This window comes from Lasiodiplodia theobromae (assembly GCF_012971845.1).
Source record: "Lasiodiplodia theobromae strain AM2As chromosome Unknown scaffold_3, whole genome shotgun sequence".
NCBI lineage: Eukaryota > Fungi > Ascomycota > Dothideomycetes > Botryosphaeriales > Botryosphaeriaceae > Lasiodiplodia > Lasiodiplodia theobromae.
The window spans coordinates 457,339-472,090 of NW_023336519.1; the positions used below are offsets into that span (position 1 = coordinate 457,339).

The 14,752-nt window shown below is 56.1% G+C and overlaps 6 protein-coding genes across 6 annotated transcripts; 3 read left to right on the forward strand and 3 right to left on the reverse strand.

The window, feature by feature from the left end:
- Positions 1-339: 339 nt before the first annotated feature.
- On the forward strand, positions 340-1,291 carry LTHEOB_1098 (Rna-processing protein; the record flags this gene model as incomplete). Its single annotated transcript, XM_035507684.1, has 4 exons — positions 340-422; positions 492-542; positions 842-1,074; positions 1,176-1,291. 4 exons carry the CDS (start codon positions 340-342, stop codon positions 1,289-1,291), a joined length of 483 nt encoding a protein of 160 aa, XP_035367445.1.
- Positions 1,292-3,474: 2,183 nt separating this feature from the next.
- On the reverse strand, positions 3,475-4,557 carry LTHEOB_1099 (uncharacterized protein; the record flags this gene model as incomplete). Its single annotated transcript, XM_035507695.1, has 1 exon — positions 3,475-4,557. One exon carries the CDS (start codon positions 4,555-4,557, stop codon positions 3,475-3,477), a length of 1,083 nt encoding a protein of 360 aa, XP_035367446.1.
- Positions 4,558-5,711: 1,154 nt separating this feature from the next.
- Positions 5,712-6,461, reverse strand: LTHEOB_1100 (Peptidyl-prolyl cis trans isomerase; the record flags this gene model as incomplete). The annotated part of the gene is made up of 4 exons (XM_035507708.1): positions 5,712-5,727; positions 5,827-5,943; positions 6,000-6,400; positions 6,459-6,461. 4 exons carry the CDS (start codon positions 6,459-6,461, stop codon positions 5,712-5,714), a joined length of 537 nt encoding a protein of 178 aa, XP_035367447.1.
- A 1,919-nt stretch (positions 6,462-8,380) lies between these two features.
- LTHEOB_1101 (DNA directed RNA polymerase ii) lies at positions 8,381-9,064 on the forward strand (the record flags this gene model as incomplete). The annotated part of the gene is made up of 2 exons (XM_035507719.1): positions 8,381-8,463; positions 8,512-9,064. 2 exons carry the CDS (start codon positions 8,381-8,383, stop codon positions 9,062-9,064), a joined length of 636 nt encoding a protein of 211 aa, XP_035367448.1.
- A 668-nt stretch (positions 9,065-9,732) lies between these two features.
- On the reverse strand, positions 9,733-10,821 carry LTHEOB_1102 (Mitochondrial 54s ribosomal protein; the record flags this gene model as incomplete). Its single annotated transcript, XM_035507730.1, has 4 exons — positions 9,733-9,803; positions 9,905-10,138; positions 10,288-10,372; positions 10,450-10,821. 4 exons carry the CDS (start codon positions 10,819-10,821, stop codon positions 9,733-9,735), a joined length of 762 nt encoding a protein of 253 aa, XP_035367449.1.
- Positions 10,822-11,146: 325 nt separating this feature from the next.
- On the forward strand, positions 11,147-13,317 carry LTHEOB_1103 (Set domain protein; the record flags this gene model as incomplete). The annotated part of the gene is made up of 2 exons (XM_035507741.1): positions 11,147-11,260; positions 11,332-13,317. The coding sequence occupies 2 exons, from the start codon at positions 11,147-11,149 to the stop codon at positions 13,315-13,317; spliced, it is 2,100 nt and encodes a 699-aa protein (XP_035367450.1).
- Positions 13,318-14,752: the final 1,435 nt, after the last annotated feature.

A 14,752-nucleotide genomic window follows, 5' to 3' on the forward strand; every position in this document is an offset into this window, starting at 1 on the left:
TGGGCAAGGCTGCAGGCTCCGTACAGCACAGGCTGGCCAGCACGCAGCGGAGGCGATGGGAGCGTACAGCAGCCAAATTGGACGGTTGCAACAAACGGCGGCGACGTTCGAGGTGCGTGGTGGACGCGTCGCGGGGTGACTTCGCGGCGGAAGGCAAGTGCGCAGCTGGGGCGTGAGCTTATGCTGTCGCCTCTTAGTCGCGCACGCCGACCGCCCGCTGGATACTAATTCGTCGGCCCGCGCGCCGCTCCGCAGCGACCTTACGCCTGGACTACCTCACCTGCTTCGACGACCGATTCCTCTCAACAAGTGCCTGCAGTTGCTCTGCGCAACGCTAGAATGGCAGATCCGGCCGCGAAGAAGGCCCTCCGGCCCGGCAAGCCCGTCTTCAAGCTTGACCTCCCGTACACCCAGCCTCAGTGGTAGGTTGTTTCAGCGCACGGGAATGTTGCAACACCACCAGCCATGCAGCCGTTGATCACATTCGCCAGGCCCCAGCTTGCGACCGCCGACCATGACATCATGCTCGAAATGCTGGTCAAGTACGTCTCCTCTCATCTCCTCCATCGCTATCTTTGCTCGTTCAACATCTCAGATTCTCCGTGCCGCCCTTTTTTTTTTTTTCTCGGTTCGCTGCAAATTCAGTCGCGGCGCTTGCTTTTTTCGCTACCGCCAGTTCGCTGGCGCTCAGTGGCCAATCTACCCTGGCTGCTGCGCGCCATGCTATTGGTTTGCCCAGGATCAACCCTCGTCCAGGCCGGCCTGCTCCTCAGGAGGCTCGCAGGCGATCATGAAGTCACCGCGACAGCATTCCCCAGCCGCATATCTAACCGACTCCCAGTCTCCTCGCGCCCATTGGCCAACACCGCTCCGCCCACGTTACGCCTTCAAAGGGTAAGCGCAGCAAGAAACGCAAGCGCCACGGGGCTCCGAGCGAAGCCGCAGCATCAGCACCGCCTCCTCCACCTGACCTTACACGTCACATTACCGTCGGCATCAACAGCACCACGCGCCACCTCGAGCAACTGGCTCAGGCTGCGGAAGATGCTCCAGCGCAAGGAAATGCTATACCGGGTCCGTCAAAGCAGCCACCCGGGGCCGCGTCAGATGAAACGAACGCGCCGCCACACCCGTCCAGATCTCTCCGACACTTGCCCTTAATATTCTCCCTGCAGCCCCCTTCATCTATCACGACTGCACATCTGCCGCTTCTCACGCAGACGGCCTCACGCGGCCTCTCTTCTTCCGAAACTGCACTTCTCGTCCCACTCAAACCGGCCTCGGAGCCTAAAGTTGCAGCCGCTCTCAGCCTACCCCGAGTTGGTGTCATCGGAATCATGGACGACGCTCCAGGCGCTGCACCTCTGGTTGAGTACGCGCGCCAAAAGGTTTCAGCCACGGATGCCCCATGGTTACGCGAAGCATTAGAGGGTCGCTATCTACCGGTCAATGTCCTTACTGAGCAATCTGGGACGAGAATAGTCCCCGGGAAATAGAAGAGCTCTCAGTAAAAGTTCCACGTGTGAATGTCGGACACACTACTTGAAACTTCTAGAAAAAAAAAATCCAGGGCATTACCAGGGCCCACTAAGCGCGTGATGGTCCCAAAACCAACTCAGGGGGGAAATCTAACTGAGGTAGGCCTTCTGCTTTTTTTCCGAGTAGACGAATCGATCACACATAAAATCTTGTGATGTCATCACTCACATTAACGGTCGGTCTTCTGTAAACGCGGATATTTGCTGCCGTGCCATGAATGATCCAACCCCGGTCCCTTATCTTTGCCTCGCAATTGCGACGAAGCGATTGGATGCTGGTGGAAGCCGGCATTAGAAGCAAGCACAGATGTGCCTCATTCTGCGCTTATTCCTTGTGATGCTCATCGAAAGCCCGTAGGCAGCAACAATGACGACATACCCGACCATTCCGTCACTTTTCTACATGCCCGTCGCACGTGTGTCCCAACAAGGGTACTGAAAAATCGCATCCTGCAAAAACCGCATCCGCAAGAAACATTGCCATGGAATGCCCGATATCGATCAAACGATCCCCCAAACATCGACCAATAGCCACGGATTTATTGCCAGCCGAGGCTGCATCAAGCTTGGCAAGCAATAGCCCCATGCGAACGCATATGCATCCCATCGAAACCCAACCCTCCAAAACACCAAGAAGCAAAGGGTCTAGAACGGGCCCTTTTTCAGCCCCGAACGTGTCCACGCAACGGCTACCGGCGGTTGTTCTTTCCCCCCTCTACGCCACCACAGTCTCACGAATAGAAAGAAGGAAAAACCCAACACCAAGGACAAGACCCACAAAAAAGGTAATATCACACCACGCAGATTCACATCAGGACTCTAGTGGGCATGTGAAGAGCACGCGTGCTCCCATCCGCTCGTCCGCTGAACCAACCAGACAGGTCAGCTTCCCAGAACGGCGCCTTAAAGCAGCGACTGGGTGTGGTAGTCGTGAAACATGAGGGAAAAAAGCAGGTAGAAAGGAAAACGAGAAACAAGATTTGAGGGGATATCATGAGATAGATCTCTCGATCCTTGTTCGACGGCTTCAAGATGTTTTCATATTCTTCCCTTGTTCGAATGGGATGAACGATTTGGAAATTTATGAGCATGAATTGATGTCATCACCGGCCGGAGAACCGAAGCAGGTAAGGTAGGTGTGTGTGTGGTGGGGGCAAAGGAAGATGGATTAGTAACAAGTTACCCACAAGGCATGCGATGCTTGCATGAAATTCGTCTCCCCATGCACGGCTTTGTCACGATCAGGTAACTGAGAAAAGAGGCTTGCACTGGAACAGTATTTGGTGCATCCGATCCACTTTACTCGCGCAGCACGTTGAGAATCAATGAAATGGAAGGTTGCAAGTCATACATTAGACGTAGCCTGAGGTATTCTGGTGGTAAATTACGTGGTTTGTTTCTGCCAGCAGCTATGTGCTTGTCTTGATGCAAGCCAATTTATGTAGTAGTAGTGGTGATGAAAAAGTTTCGTACATGAAGGGAGCAAGAGGAACACAAGTGAAACGAAATGACTTTGCTATGCCTCATAGCACCGTCGAACTCCTCCCATATAACGATAACTGAAAAGGAGATGATCGAAAGCTACGTTTGTCCATAAGCGTGTACCCTCGTGCGGTCCTTATACCAATTTGATGAAAGATGCCAATGCTCCGCATGATTTGATATACACATGCTTGTGCTTTTGCTCCAAAACTCCAACGATGTGTGTGATGTCATGTGCGCCCATTCCTCCGATAGCAACCTGTGAGCGCCAAATTGATGAAAAGCGATCCCTGGTTTGGAAGTAGAAAAGGAGAGAACCGGGTATGGAAAGGGAAAAGATACAACAGAACGGAAACGACACGAAAAAGAAGCGGAAGGGTGATTATCCCAAAATGGTCCGTATGCCTTGACCCAACCCCGATGCTCGGCGAATAAGGTGAAAAGTCGGGCTCGCTCACACGAGACTGCTCAAGCCCACGCCGAGCCTCTCAATTCGATGAACCCTTTCTTCCAGCGCTCCAATTGCTCCCTTCTTGCCTGCCCACCATAGCTCAAACTCCTGGGCTATCCGTGCGTCAGGGTCGCGCTCGGACGGACGCACGACACCCACGCGCTTACATTCGCCCCACTCGGCGTCAACCCGGCGCGCAGCGTGCCGCAGCCGCACCAGCGCCACGCACCGTAGCTCCGCCATCTCAGCGGCGTAATACGTAGCATGCGGGTGGCGCGGCGGGTTGGTGAACGGACGCAGCGGCGACAAGACGTTGGCCGAATTCGGTGTTGAAGGCCTGTTGATGGGCGAACATAGCATCTCGGTGTCCGGAGGAGCGCTGGGCGAGGCTAGTGAAGTCGGAGAAGTGGGCGGCGGCGTGTGGGACTGTTGAGCGGATTTATCGTCGACCGGGAAACTGAACGGAGAGAGTGTAGTCGGAGGAGTTGCGGGAGTGACCGGTGAGGAATTGCCCGGCGTCCCGGGCATCGATGAGGCCGCAGACCGGTCACTGGCGACCTCGCTGCCCAAGGGAGTAAGAGACGGTGTGGAGAGCGCAGGTGTCGCAAGCGAGTCGTGCCGGGAGCGCGGACCCTTGGCCAGAGTATCAAAGTTCATGTTGCTGAGCAAAACGTCCAACCCATTTTCCGTGCGAGAATTGTTTTCCGTGGGGGCACAGTCTTCTTCCGGCTCGTCCAGCTCCACAAGGTCGGACAGCAGAGTGGTCCGGATTTCTTTCAGCCGCTCAAAACCAGTGAGCACAGCTGCTCCGGCGTGCTGCACGCTGACCATGTGGGGTCGCAACCGGTCAGGAAGGCTCTCCCAGAGATCCTGCGGCATGCTCCATGCAGGCAGATGTGAGGGATTGAAGCTGAAGGCGTCGACGTCTCTTGGACAATGAGTGCGCCGCGCCGAGACGCCCGGCGAGACGGGCATGAGCGTCTTCTTCAACGAGGGCCGACGGTAGTGATTGCGCGGCGGCGAGCCTCCGGTTGCAGAGAAATACGAAGGCGCGGACGGGGCGCAGGCGTTCGTGAAGGTCGCCATGGCGGAGGTTCTGACCAGGGGTGTCAATGAGAGTGATGCGGGAGTTCCCTAGCGCTCCCGGCAAGCCTTTAAATGCTTGAGCGGGCAGAGACGGGCGAAGAAGAAGGGCTGACGCAACGTTGGGCACAGTCGAAGTATAAGACTTTCGGGTCGGTTGAGTCGCAGCCGGGCCCATGTGTGGTGGGGAACACGGGGATGATCGCGGGGCGGCAGGGCTCAATAAAATATGCCTCGAGGCGGCAGGAACTACCTTGACCCCATATTCTAACCACCCTTCAAAGCGGCGACAAGAGATGACCACTGCGGTCGAGCCCCTGTCCTTCAACCGCTCCGTCGGTGGCTGATGCAGCCCTCATCCACGGGCCGGATGCGGTACAGGCGGCTTCAGCAGCATCCAACAGAGCTTTCGAGAAGGCCCGGTCATGCCCGACCTCTAAGCGCTTGGCTAGCAGACCCAAATTTGGCTCAGCTGCCGGTGCGACCAGGGTCATAGTCAGGCTCCGAGACCGTTGTGCTAGCCTGCACCGCTGCATCGACGCTGCACTAGGCCGGATGTGGTGAATAAGGCTGCTCGGATGAGCGCGGAGCAGAGCGTGGCTTGGCCAAGGGAAAAAGAGAAGCGCAGGGCACCAGGTGGAAGACAATGGGAAAAGAAGAGAAAGGCGGAGGTGTGGGGGGCTGCAGGGCGGAATGCTGCCGATGCACACGTATGCTTTAGCGGCGTGCATCATCTGGCTCACGCTACTGGGCCAGCGGGAAAGCGCGCAGCTAGGCTCGATTAGTTGGACGCTGCAGCCGGAAGCAGGTGGCTGCAGGCCCGGCCATGTCAGTATGTCGTAGCAAAGTAGAAAGCTCGGGGGCATTCAGGTGAAGAGAACGACAAAGCACCTGGGGCGGCGGGGGATATCGCGCGGCAAGCGCCGATTTGAGCGGTAGCCCTTGTTGCAGGGCGTCGTCGCGGCCCCCTTGCAGCAGTAAGCCACCGTTTACATAGGACTCGACCACGCTAATATTTCAATCCGCTGCCCACGTCACGGCCGGACTTGCCATAGGAATTCACATGCCATTATTAGCCTTTTGTCCATTCTACCTTTGACATTCAGCGGCTAGGGTCCTTGGCCGTGGACGCTCGTAGAAGAGCCTCATCATTATCCTCACGCGTTGGGCAGCCTGGGAGCATGACATTCCGATGCGTTAGCTTCTGCACGACCACCACGTGTGCATCTAGCCCGAACCATCGAACGAGCGATCGGCGCGGCGTGAACTTACCTCTCGATCAAGTGGAGTCCGGAAGCCGTCTCCACGATACCGCTGACCTCGCCCGGCTGCAGCGCAAAGGCCGCGTCCTCGAACTCGCGCTGCATGTCGCCCCTCTTGAAAAAGCCCCTGCCACCATGTTAACTGCGGCTCGACGGCGCACTGTCCAGCCGGTGCCAACTCACAAGTCGCCACCCTTGCGTGCGCTGCTGCAATCCGACTCAGTCACGGCTAGCTCCGCCAGCGTCGTCTCTCCCGACTTGATGCGCTGCTCATATCCCTTCAAGATCTCCATCGCCTCGTCCTTAGAACGGGTTATCTTGGCCTCGCGCCAGCTCGATGGCCGCCGGCTACCCTCGTGCTTGACGAGCAGGTGGGCGGCGCGGATGGCGTCATTGCTTCCGCCAGACACGGCGTCGCCAGCCTTGGTGCTGTGGTAGTTGGCCATGAACAGCTTCAACTTCTCCGGGTCGGTGCCCTCGGGCGAGTCCCAGCGCGACTCAGTCGTCTTGGTATTGAAGTAGTAGGGGAGGCCCTTGGACTTGGAGGTGCGCACCTCCCATCCAGGCGGAAGACCGGTCTCAGCCTGGACGGACGTCAACGAGCGGCACACATGGCGGGAGCTGCGAAGCTATTCTGCCTACCATTTTTGGGTGCAGGAAGCGAGTACAATGCAAGGGGACGGGTGGTGATAGCGCGACGCTATGGGAGCGGTTGTTGTAGCGCGGCTGTTGTAGGCGCAGTTGCAGATGTTTGTGAGATGGTCGCAAGCACGCCTAAGCGCGGGGTCGGCTTTCGGCCTCGTCACAGCCCCGCCCAGGTTGTCCGCCGATCCTCTCCCGCCAGGCACCGTCCTACACACACCAGACCACACGCTTCTTCCGCCATGGCGCGCCTGCTGTGATCTGGGCCTCCGTCATATGATATGTATGCCGTCTTGTCTCATCAGCCCCAGCCCATCGTTGGCCCAGCCCCAGCCCCGTTTCATGGCCCAGAGCGCGCCTTTTCATAAGGAATCACCGACGGGACTATTAGGTGCATGTGAGTCTATTTCATGACCCGTCCTTGCCAGCCACACGCCTGTCCGGGACGCGTTGCCACAGCGCGGAGGCTCCAAAGTGAGACCAGGGAGGCACGTTGCCAATCCAATTGCCACTCTGGGCAAAGCTGCTCCACGAAAGCAAGCCCCCAGCACCTGAGGCGCCCGAGTCCTGACTCGACAACAATGAACACACAAGTCTCGAGACAGTGTTCGTACATGCTAAGCGAACCCCTCACTCATTGCCGTTCAAACATGGGTCATGAACCAAACCTTAATCCATCCACTGCACATTAGTCTTAGCAAGTAAATGGTCTATGCAAAATGCTACCACTGAAGCAGAAGAGCTGCTCTCTGACAGGCGATCGCTTTTGCTCAACCGATTTACACTGGTGCTGATGTTGGGACGGACAATGCATCCATCCCAGCTCCTTACCTAATCGTGGGCAGCGCTTCCAAGCTTATGCGTCTTGATTCTCTCGTCAACACTGCGCATCCAGCCATAGATACTAAATCCAGTCGTCTCACATTTGGTCTGCCGAAGAAACCCCTGAGACTTTCGCCGCTTGTCAACGTCTGGTCCAATACGGCCCTGCTTTTGATAATTTGAACAAAATGGTGGCCTCGTTGTAAGCGCGTGGTTACCCATCATGCGGGATGGGACATGTCGCATTTCACTGCCAATCAGAGCTGTCGGAATGGACCATCCCTTCGACCCTACCGCTTGAAAACATGAACGCAAGGAGACGTGTCTGCATTGCCGTTGTTCTGGAGAGGACGAATAACCTAACGGATCACTATCATCATGTTACGTGATGACTGATACCAAATATACGCCCAGCTGAGAAATCAACCCCTACCAGACTATGGAAATTTAGCGATTCTACCTAGCGGGTCTTCCTCGAAGGGGGCATGTTCATCTCAAGTCTTTCTAATTATAGAGCAGTCAGGGAGCTCTCTACCTTGTCTTCCTACCAGCTTCTTCGGGATCTTCATTGCGTAACTACCAGCTCTTTTGACCTCTTGCCGAATGCGGAAGCTCTGGACCGACGCAAACTGCTGAAATCTTTATGTAAGCTCGGTCGAACGTGAGACGATACGAGAGCATTAATGGACCTTCTTGTCTTTGCGCATGACGTGGTCGCGCTGCTCCAGATTACAATAGGGGACACGAGCAGATCGTATCGCAGGAGATAGATTGTGAACACGTCAGACTCAGCGGGTTGAACTACTTCGCTATTAGGCATCTCGTGCCGCGGATGACTCTTCGCTTTGTCTGCAAGTTGGGCCGTTGTCAGTTGCTGCCAAGGCGACGGGTGGCACTGGGACCGCATCGTCAAGCAGTCAAAACTGGCCGCCGATCGCCTCCAAAAAGGCTCCCCCGCGCAACAAACACAGCTTCGACTCGCTGCACCCGCACACCCCGACACGCCGAGCACCCCGGCTCTCGCAACCCTTTGCTGTCGCAACATAGCCTCGCGCTCCCCCCGAACCTGCTCCAGCTCTCTCTACCAACGTCGCGTACCTATGGCCGACTACGCCAGCCCCGCGCCGTCCGACGGCGGCAACACCGAGCCCAAGAAGATCACCTTCAGGTTCTGTGCCGACTGGTAAGACGGCCACACGCTCTTTGTCGCCGGTAGCTAACTGTGTCGCAGCTCGAACTTGCTCTACCCCAGGGAGAACCCGGAAGACCGCAACTCGCTCCAGTTCGCGTGCCGCACCTGCAACTACTACACGGACGCCGACACGTCGTGCATCTACCGCAATGAAATGAGCAACACCGCTGCCGAGACCGCCGGCGTGACGAGTGACCTGGGCCAGGACCCGACGGTTAGTAATGCTGCTGTTCACACTGGCGCGCCCCCGCATCACCACTCCGGCAACATGAACCCCTACATGGACGTGGAGGATATGGACATGAACGTGATGGACGACGTGCCGTCCTTCTGCACCATGTGCGGCCAAGAGATCTTCTGCGAGATCTGCGGCCAGGAAACCAAGGACGCCGGCCTGTTCATAGAAGCCGACGACGAAGATCCCCACCACGCCCTTCATGCAAACCGCCCGAAAGAGATCCCGCTCGGCCCGGCCGACGAATACGATTTCGACGAGGACAATGATGCGGACATGATGGACCACGACCACCACGTCAACGGACAGTCGCACATGACAGAGCGGAACGGCACGCAGCAAGAGCAGGAGTCCTGAAAGGACACTTCATTGGCGTCAATCCTCGTGTTGATTTTGCTTTCTACATCATGCAAAAGTCGTTAGTCGCGCTGCACAGCCCTTGGAGCTTTGCCCGCTGACTTGTTGCTTTCCATGAACAGCTGCCCAGGTCCAACAAACCCTGCCCCAAGTGCGGCGAGACCGAGGCGGTGTTCTTCCAGTCGCAGCAGCGCACCGCTGAGACCGGCATGGTATGCTGCCCGCTTGTCTGAGGTAGAAGCAAGAGTTCCGGCTAACACGCTCCAGAAACTATATTATGTCTGCGTCAGCCCTACGTGCGGCCACGTCTGGCAGTGAGCACACTGCTACATGCACAAGAGACTGTACCATACCCAGATTTCAACGCAGTGAAATCACAAAATGGCATTTTCAGAGCGTCTAGTAAGCGCATCCAGGTTACGACGATTTGGGAAGGGATTCTGCATGGAGTTTAGATGGGAATGAGATGTAATTTGGCGGCTGGTTTCCTGGTTATACACGGCGTTCCATGATGACGAAAAGTCCTGGGTGGTCATTGTACCCAGATACCCGGCATCCAGCATAGCTACAGATATTATACACATACATGCGCCATTTCGCATGCGCCATACGCCTTGATCCTTCCGATTGGTCTCTACTCCTTTTTTATGTTCCTGCGATGAAGCCATCTATAGGTGCATGGGGGCGAGCGAGAGGATCTTCGACCACTTCGTCTTGCGGAGCTCCTGCCCGACAATACCTGCGTGAACACGTCGATCAGTTCTGCGTTTTCCTTCAAATTATAGCCCAATGGGAATCCCGGAGCCACAGGGTTTCCAACAGGCGTGCGGAAGTACGTACCGTTCAAACGACTCCCGATGGGCTCCCCGGCCTTGTTTATCAAAACGCAGGCATTGTCGTCGAACTTGACAACGCTGCCATCAGGGCGCTGAAGCTTCTTCGCCGTCCGTACGACAACAGCGTGCCTGATGTCACCACGTTTGACCTTGTTCGCAGCGCTGACCGAGACACTGCCACCACCGGACTCAGGACCGAAGGAGCGCTGCTTCTGGACGACGACGACGATGCGGTCACCTGCAGAGTGACGGAGTGGTGTCAGACAGTGGACGGGATTGAGGCGACAATGGCGCAAGCACAACAGGGCATGGGCGGATCGGCAGGGCGGAGATGCAGTCGATTGACGCAGGTGGCAGACGAGCGGGCGCTTGCAGGCTCTCACGTACCGATAGTGGCCGGCCTTTTGCTGCGCAGGACCTTGACACACTCGACGACGGCAGCGCCGGAGTTGTCAATGCAGTTGACAAGCGACTATGGACAGGCTCGAGTTAGTGGATGCGCACGGCGCGGGCTTCGTGCCGCAGCGCGCGGACGGCAGCGCGACTGACCTTGAGCTGGATCATGGCGACGGCCCTTGGCTTCGACACGGAATGCGGAGCGGCGGCGGCAGGGACAGCGGCGCGGATAGCTTTGTCGGCGACGCGGTGGTGGAGAGCGAGAAATGTCGGCGGGATGTTCCGCAAGGCCTCGGAGGTGGTGCGGTGCGGCTGCGGCGCGGGCAGCCTCAGGCCCTGGGGTTGTCGCCGGCGCTGCCAATAATGGGCCTGCCATGCCCTTCCTTGGCCGGCGAACGACCGGAGATTCCTGCCCATGCGCTCAGCTGCTTGGCCTCCGTCCGTTCCCCCAGCCTCCTCCGCTTTCTCACGCACCAACTCTGCACCCAGGTCTGCGCCGAAACGTGAAACGAACCTCTTCTTCATTCACCCGCGCCCCTCAATGAGTCTGCTATTCACTCAGCTTGCGCTGCTGCCAAGGTAGCGCGCTTCTTTTTTCTCATTCCCTTTCTTTTTCCTGCTTGCGTCTCAGCCGCTCTCTATCAATCTGCACTGTCTTTCCGTGTTCCCTTCAGCTTTGCTGCCGCGCCGCAAATCCAGCGCACGATCCTTCGCTGCGAGTCTACGTCACCTCCCCTTTTCAACCCCAGTTCAAGAAACCCAATCCGCGCTCGTGTGATCCTCGGCAACGCCTTTCTGCGCCGGCCTCCTTGCGCCGCTCCCAACCTTGACCTTTCTTCTTCCTGTCGCCATGGCTAAGGAGAAGGAAGCGCCGCTCAAAGAAGCGCTCTCGAAGAAGGGCGGTTTGACCCTGTCGCAACTCGCGCAATACGACGACCTGGCGACAGATGTGCTGGTCGACAAGGTAAGCAAACAATTGCGCATAGAACCCGCTGACCAAACCCCCGACTAACGCGGGCGCGCACGCCTTAAAAGGTGTACTTCTGGGCGATAATCCGCAAGAACCGCACGCGCTACGCGCCGGTCCGGAACATCCACGAAGAAGACATTGCCCGCATTCTGCGCGACTCGGTGGTCATTAACAAGGATCCGGTGCGCGCGCAAGAGCAGCTGTTCGAGCTGCCCGGTCTGAAGCGGTACCTGGCCAAACTGGCCACCAAGGACGAGAAAGAGCACTTCAAGCGGCACTTCCGCAAGTACGTCAACTTGTACATGCCCGACTGCCCGTGGGAAGTGTCGACTACGAACCGCTACACCATCACCCAGCACGAAGCCGCCGTCACGGCGCGCCGCGACATCCGCAAGAATGAGGCTATCAAGTACCTGTGTGGCATTCAGGTCGCCATGACCAAGGAGGAGGAGGAGACGCTGGATTTGAACAAGCGCGACTTTAGCATCGTCATGTCGAGCCGTAAGAAGGCTCCTTCGCTCTTCCTGGGTCCGGCGCGCTTCGCCAACCACGATTGCGATCCGAACGCGAGATTGACGACAAATGGCCCGAATGGCATGGCAATCGTCTCAAAGAAGGATATCGAGGCCGGCGAGGAAATCACGGTGTCATATGGGGAGGATTACTTTGGCGACGACAACTGCGAGTGTTTGTGCGCGACGTGCGAGAAGCTGGCCAGAAATGGCTGGGGCCCACCAAAGAAAGAGACGGACGGCGACGCAGACGACTCTGAGAACCAGGTCCTGCCGCAGGAAGGACCGTACTCTTTCAGGAAGAAGAGGCGTTACGCGACGGATTCAGCAACGGCTTCGCGCGATACTACCACCGAGCCTTTGGCCCGGGAAGACGGAAAGAAAAAGGTCGATACACCGCAAACATCGCATCCGTCGAGTCCAAGAGGGAAGAAGAGAAAAGCAGACGAAGTTGAAGAGCAAACAAGGCCATTGTCTTCAGGATCAGAGAGCCAGAAGCGGCACAAGACAATAGACGGTATGCATATCAAGATGGAGCGCACAGAATCACAACAAAGCCAGGACACGCCTCAAAGCTCCGAAGAGGAGCCTGGTCCTATGACCACTGCTATGGCAAGGCTCCGATCTATCCGCAGTCACCAGCGAGATAGGCTTCTTGCTACGACACTCGCAGAATCGGAATCTGCTAGCGCCAGCTCCCCAGGTTCATTCAGCGATGCGTCTCAGCACTCTTCACAGTCAACCGCAGCCACATCTGTGGACGAGGACCTACCCGCGAGCCTGCCTTCGGATGGTACAGACGCACAGATCAAGACCGAAATAGAAGTCGAACAGATTCCGGCCATCGAAATCAAAGTCGACTCCTCAGAGGTTCAGACCGTCAAACCAACGAACACGAGCAACCCAGCCAACGAACCTTTGGAGGAATCAGAACTCTCCGAGCTCTCTGACAGCGTCGCTTTTGATGATGACAACCAGCAACTCATCCGACAGAAGCGGCTCAACACGCCTCCCCGTACTCGTTCGCAAAACGGCCCAACTTCTTCAAGCGCTCCCATCCCAACCATAGAGAACCCCTCGAATCCTGGCGACGAACCGCTCGACCCCGACCGCCGCTACCCAGGCGATTACACCCTGACTTCACTTCTTCTCTGCGCCAAGTACAGCCGCTGGGTCAGCTGCCGCACTTGCGAGGCCGACTTTGTTCAGGAAGACGCCTACCTCACCCGCGCTGCATGCCCGCGCTGTGAGCGTCACAGCAAGCTGTACGGCTACGCGTGGCCGAAGACAGACAAGGAAGGGAAGCACGACAAAGAGGAAAGGGTGAAGGATCACCGCGAGATCAACCGGTTCGTTAGCCCAAGCGAGGAGAGGGAAATCAGGAAAGGGAAGAAGCAGCTACAGATGGTCATCGCGAGGAGGGCGAGCGAACTAAGTGAAAGGCTGGGGAGCGAGAGCGTAGGTGCTGACGGAGAGGGGACGCCCTCGAGCCTGAGGAGGGGGATGAGGAAGAGGAGCAGTCGCTTGAGTATGGTTTGAGTCAGGACAACCGACATTTCACGCGCGGTGTCGCATTTCATCACATACGTTGGAGAGTTATCATCGCCAATATTCGATGGAGAAGCTGGAGAATCCTCTGTAGGAAGGGCTATCTTCACTATGGCTTTCCAGGCAATGTCTTGCGGATCAATGAGGATATAGGCGAGATGGGCACTTCTGGCTGCTTTCTTTTTCTTGATAACTTTGTCTCTTTTTGGTCGTCTTTTTCTACATGACTTGCACTTCCCTGGAGTTGGAAAAACAAGGCGGGGAAATGGGCGAGTTCTAAATGCGAACACAGCAGGGCAAGGGCACGATCGGCACTGCGCAGTTTTTCCTGCGGCTTGAGCATCCTCGTGCTCTTCTACCTTTCTCTTTTTCCTTCATAACAACTGCATTCTTGTACTGTATATACTTGGCTTTTAGGCCTTTTTCCCTTATTTTTTCTTTTTTTTTTTGCATTGGAGAGCAGACTTAATGAAAGCGATACTTGAAAGAGGCCAGGTTGCATGGAGAAGGTTTGTTGAATGATCTCTTCAACGTTTCTTAAGAGTAGCTTGCGACTCATGAGTCGTAATGTTCTCAATGACATACACGTTGGGGACAGCCTAGAAAGTTACCGGAAATGAAGTCTTGACACTGGAACACTACTACTGCTTTTAAGAATTTGTTGATTTGGGGGATTCTGGCCGACGAGTCCTGCAGTTTTACCACTTCGACGAACTACACGAGTATTCCAGAACACTGAACTGAAGAGAAAGCCTTTTCAGTATTGGCCATACAAATGAGCACTTCACAAGTTTGTTGTCCATAGGCCACTAGAATAGTTAAGTTGACCCGTCGCGTAATCGACACAGTTGATCATAATAAGATTCTATCGTTCTTAGGCTTTGGTTTTAAGAGGCCTTGCGTCTATTCACGCAGGTAGGAGAAGGGTCCATGTGAGCACCATTGACGAGTTCGTATTTTGCACGCCCACATGTAGACATTTGCTTGAGTTTAACTATACCATGGTGAGAGCTTCTGTTGGCTACGGTGCTGTGGGGAGCGAAGTCACGGGTTTGTAAGGAGGTGTGGAGATCCAGAAATGTGGTTCGGAGGCGGTATGGGGGCACGCATGGGGTTGGTGCACTTAATGAGTGGGTACTGTATATAGCACTAGGAGAGTTGGTAAAGGACTCATCCCCGACTCGGGTTATCGTCGTCGTCCTCGTCGTCGTCAGCGTTTTGTCCAATGCTGGTGTTCCGCCAGCTCCGAGGAGGGTACCTGACCAGGGATGTCTCACTGAAAGAGCCGAGTCGTTTTCTACTAGTAGACGGAGAGACGGGACTACATTCCGCCCTCACGAGACCTTACTACGGACGAGCCAGGAACAGTGTCTTCTGCGACGGACGATCGTCGTGGATGAGGCCCGATTCCTGTAGGAACCCGTCA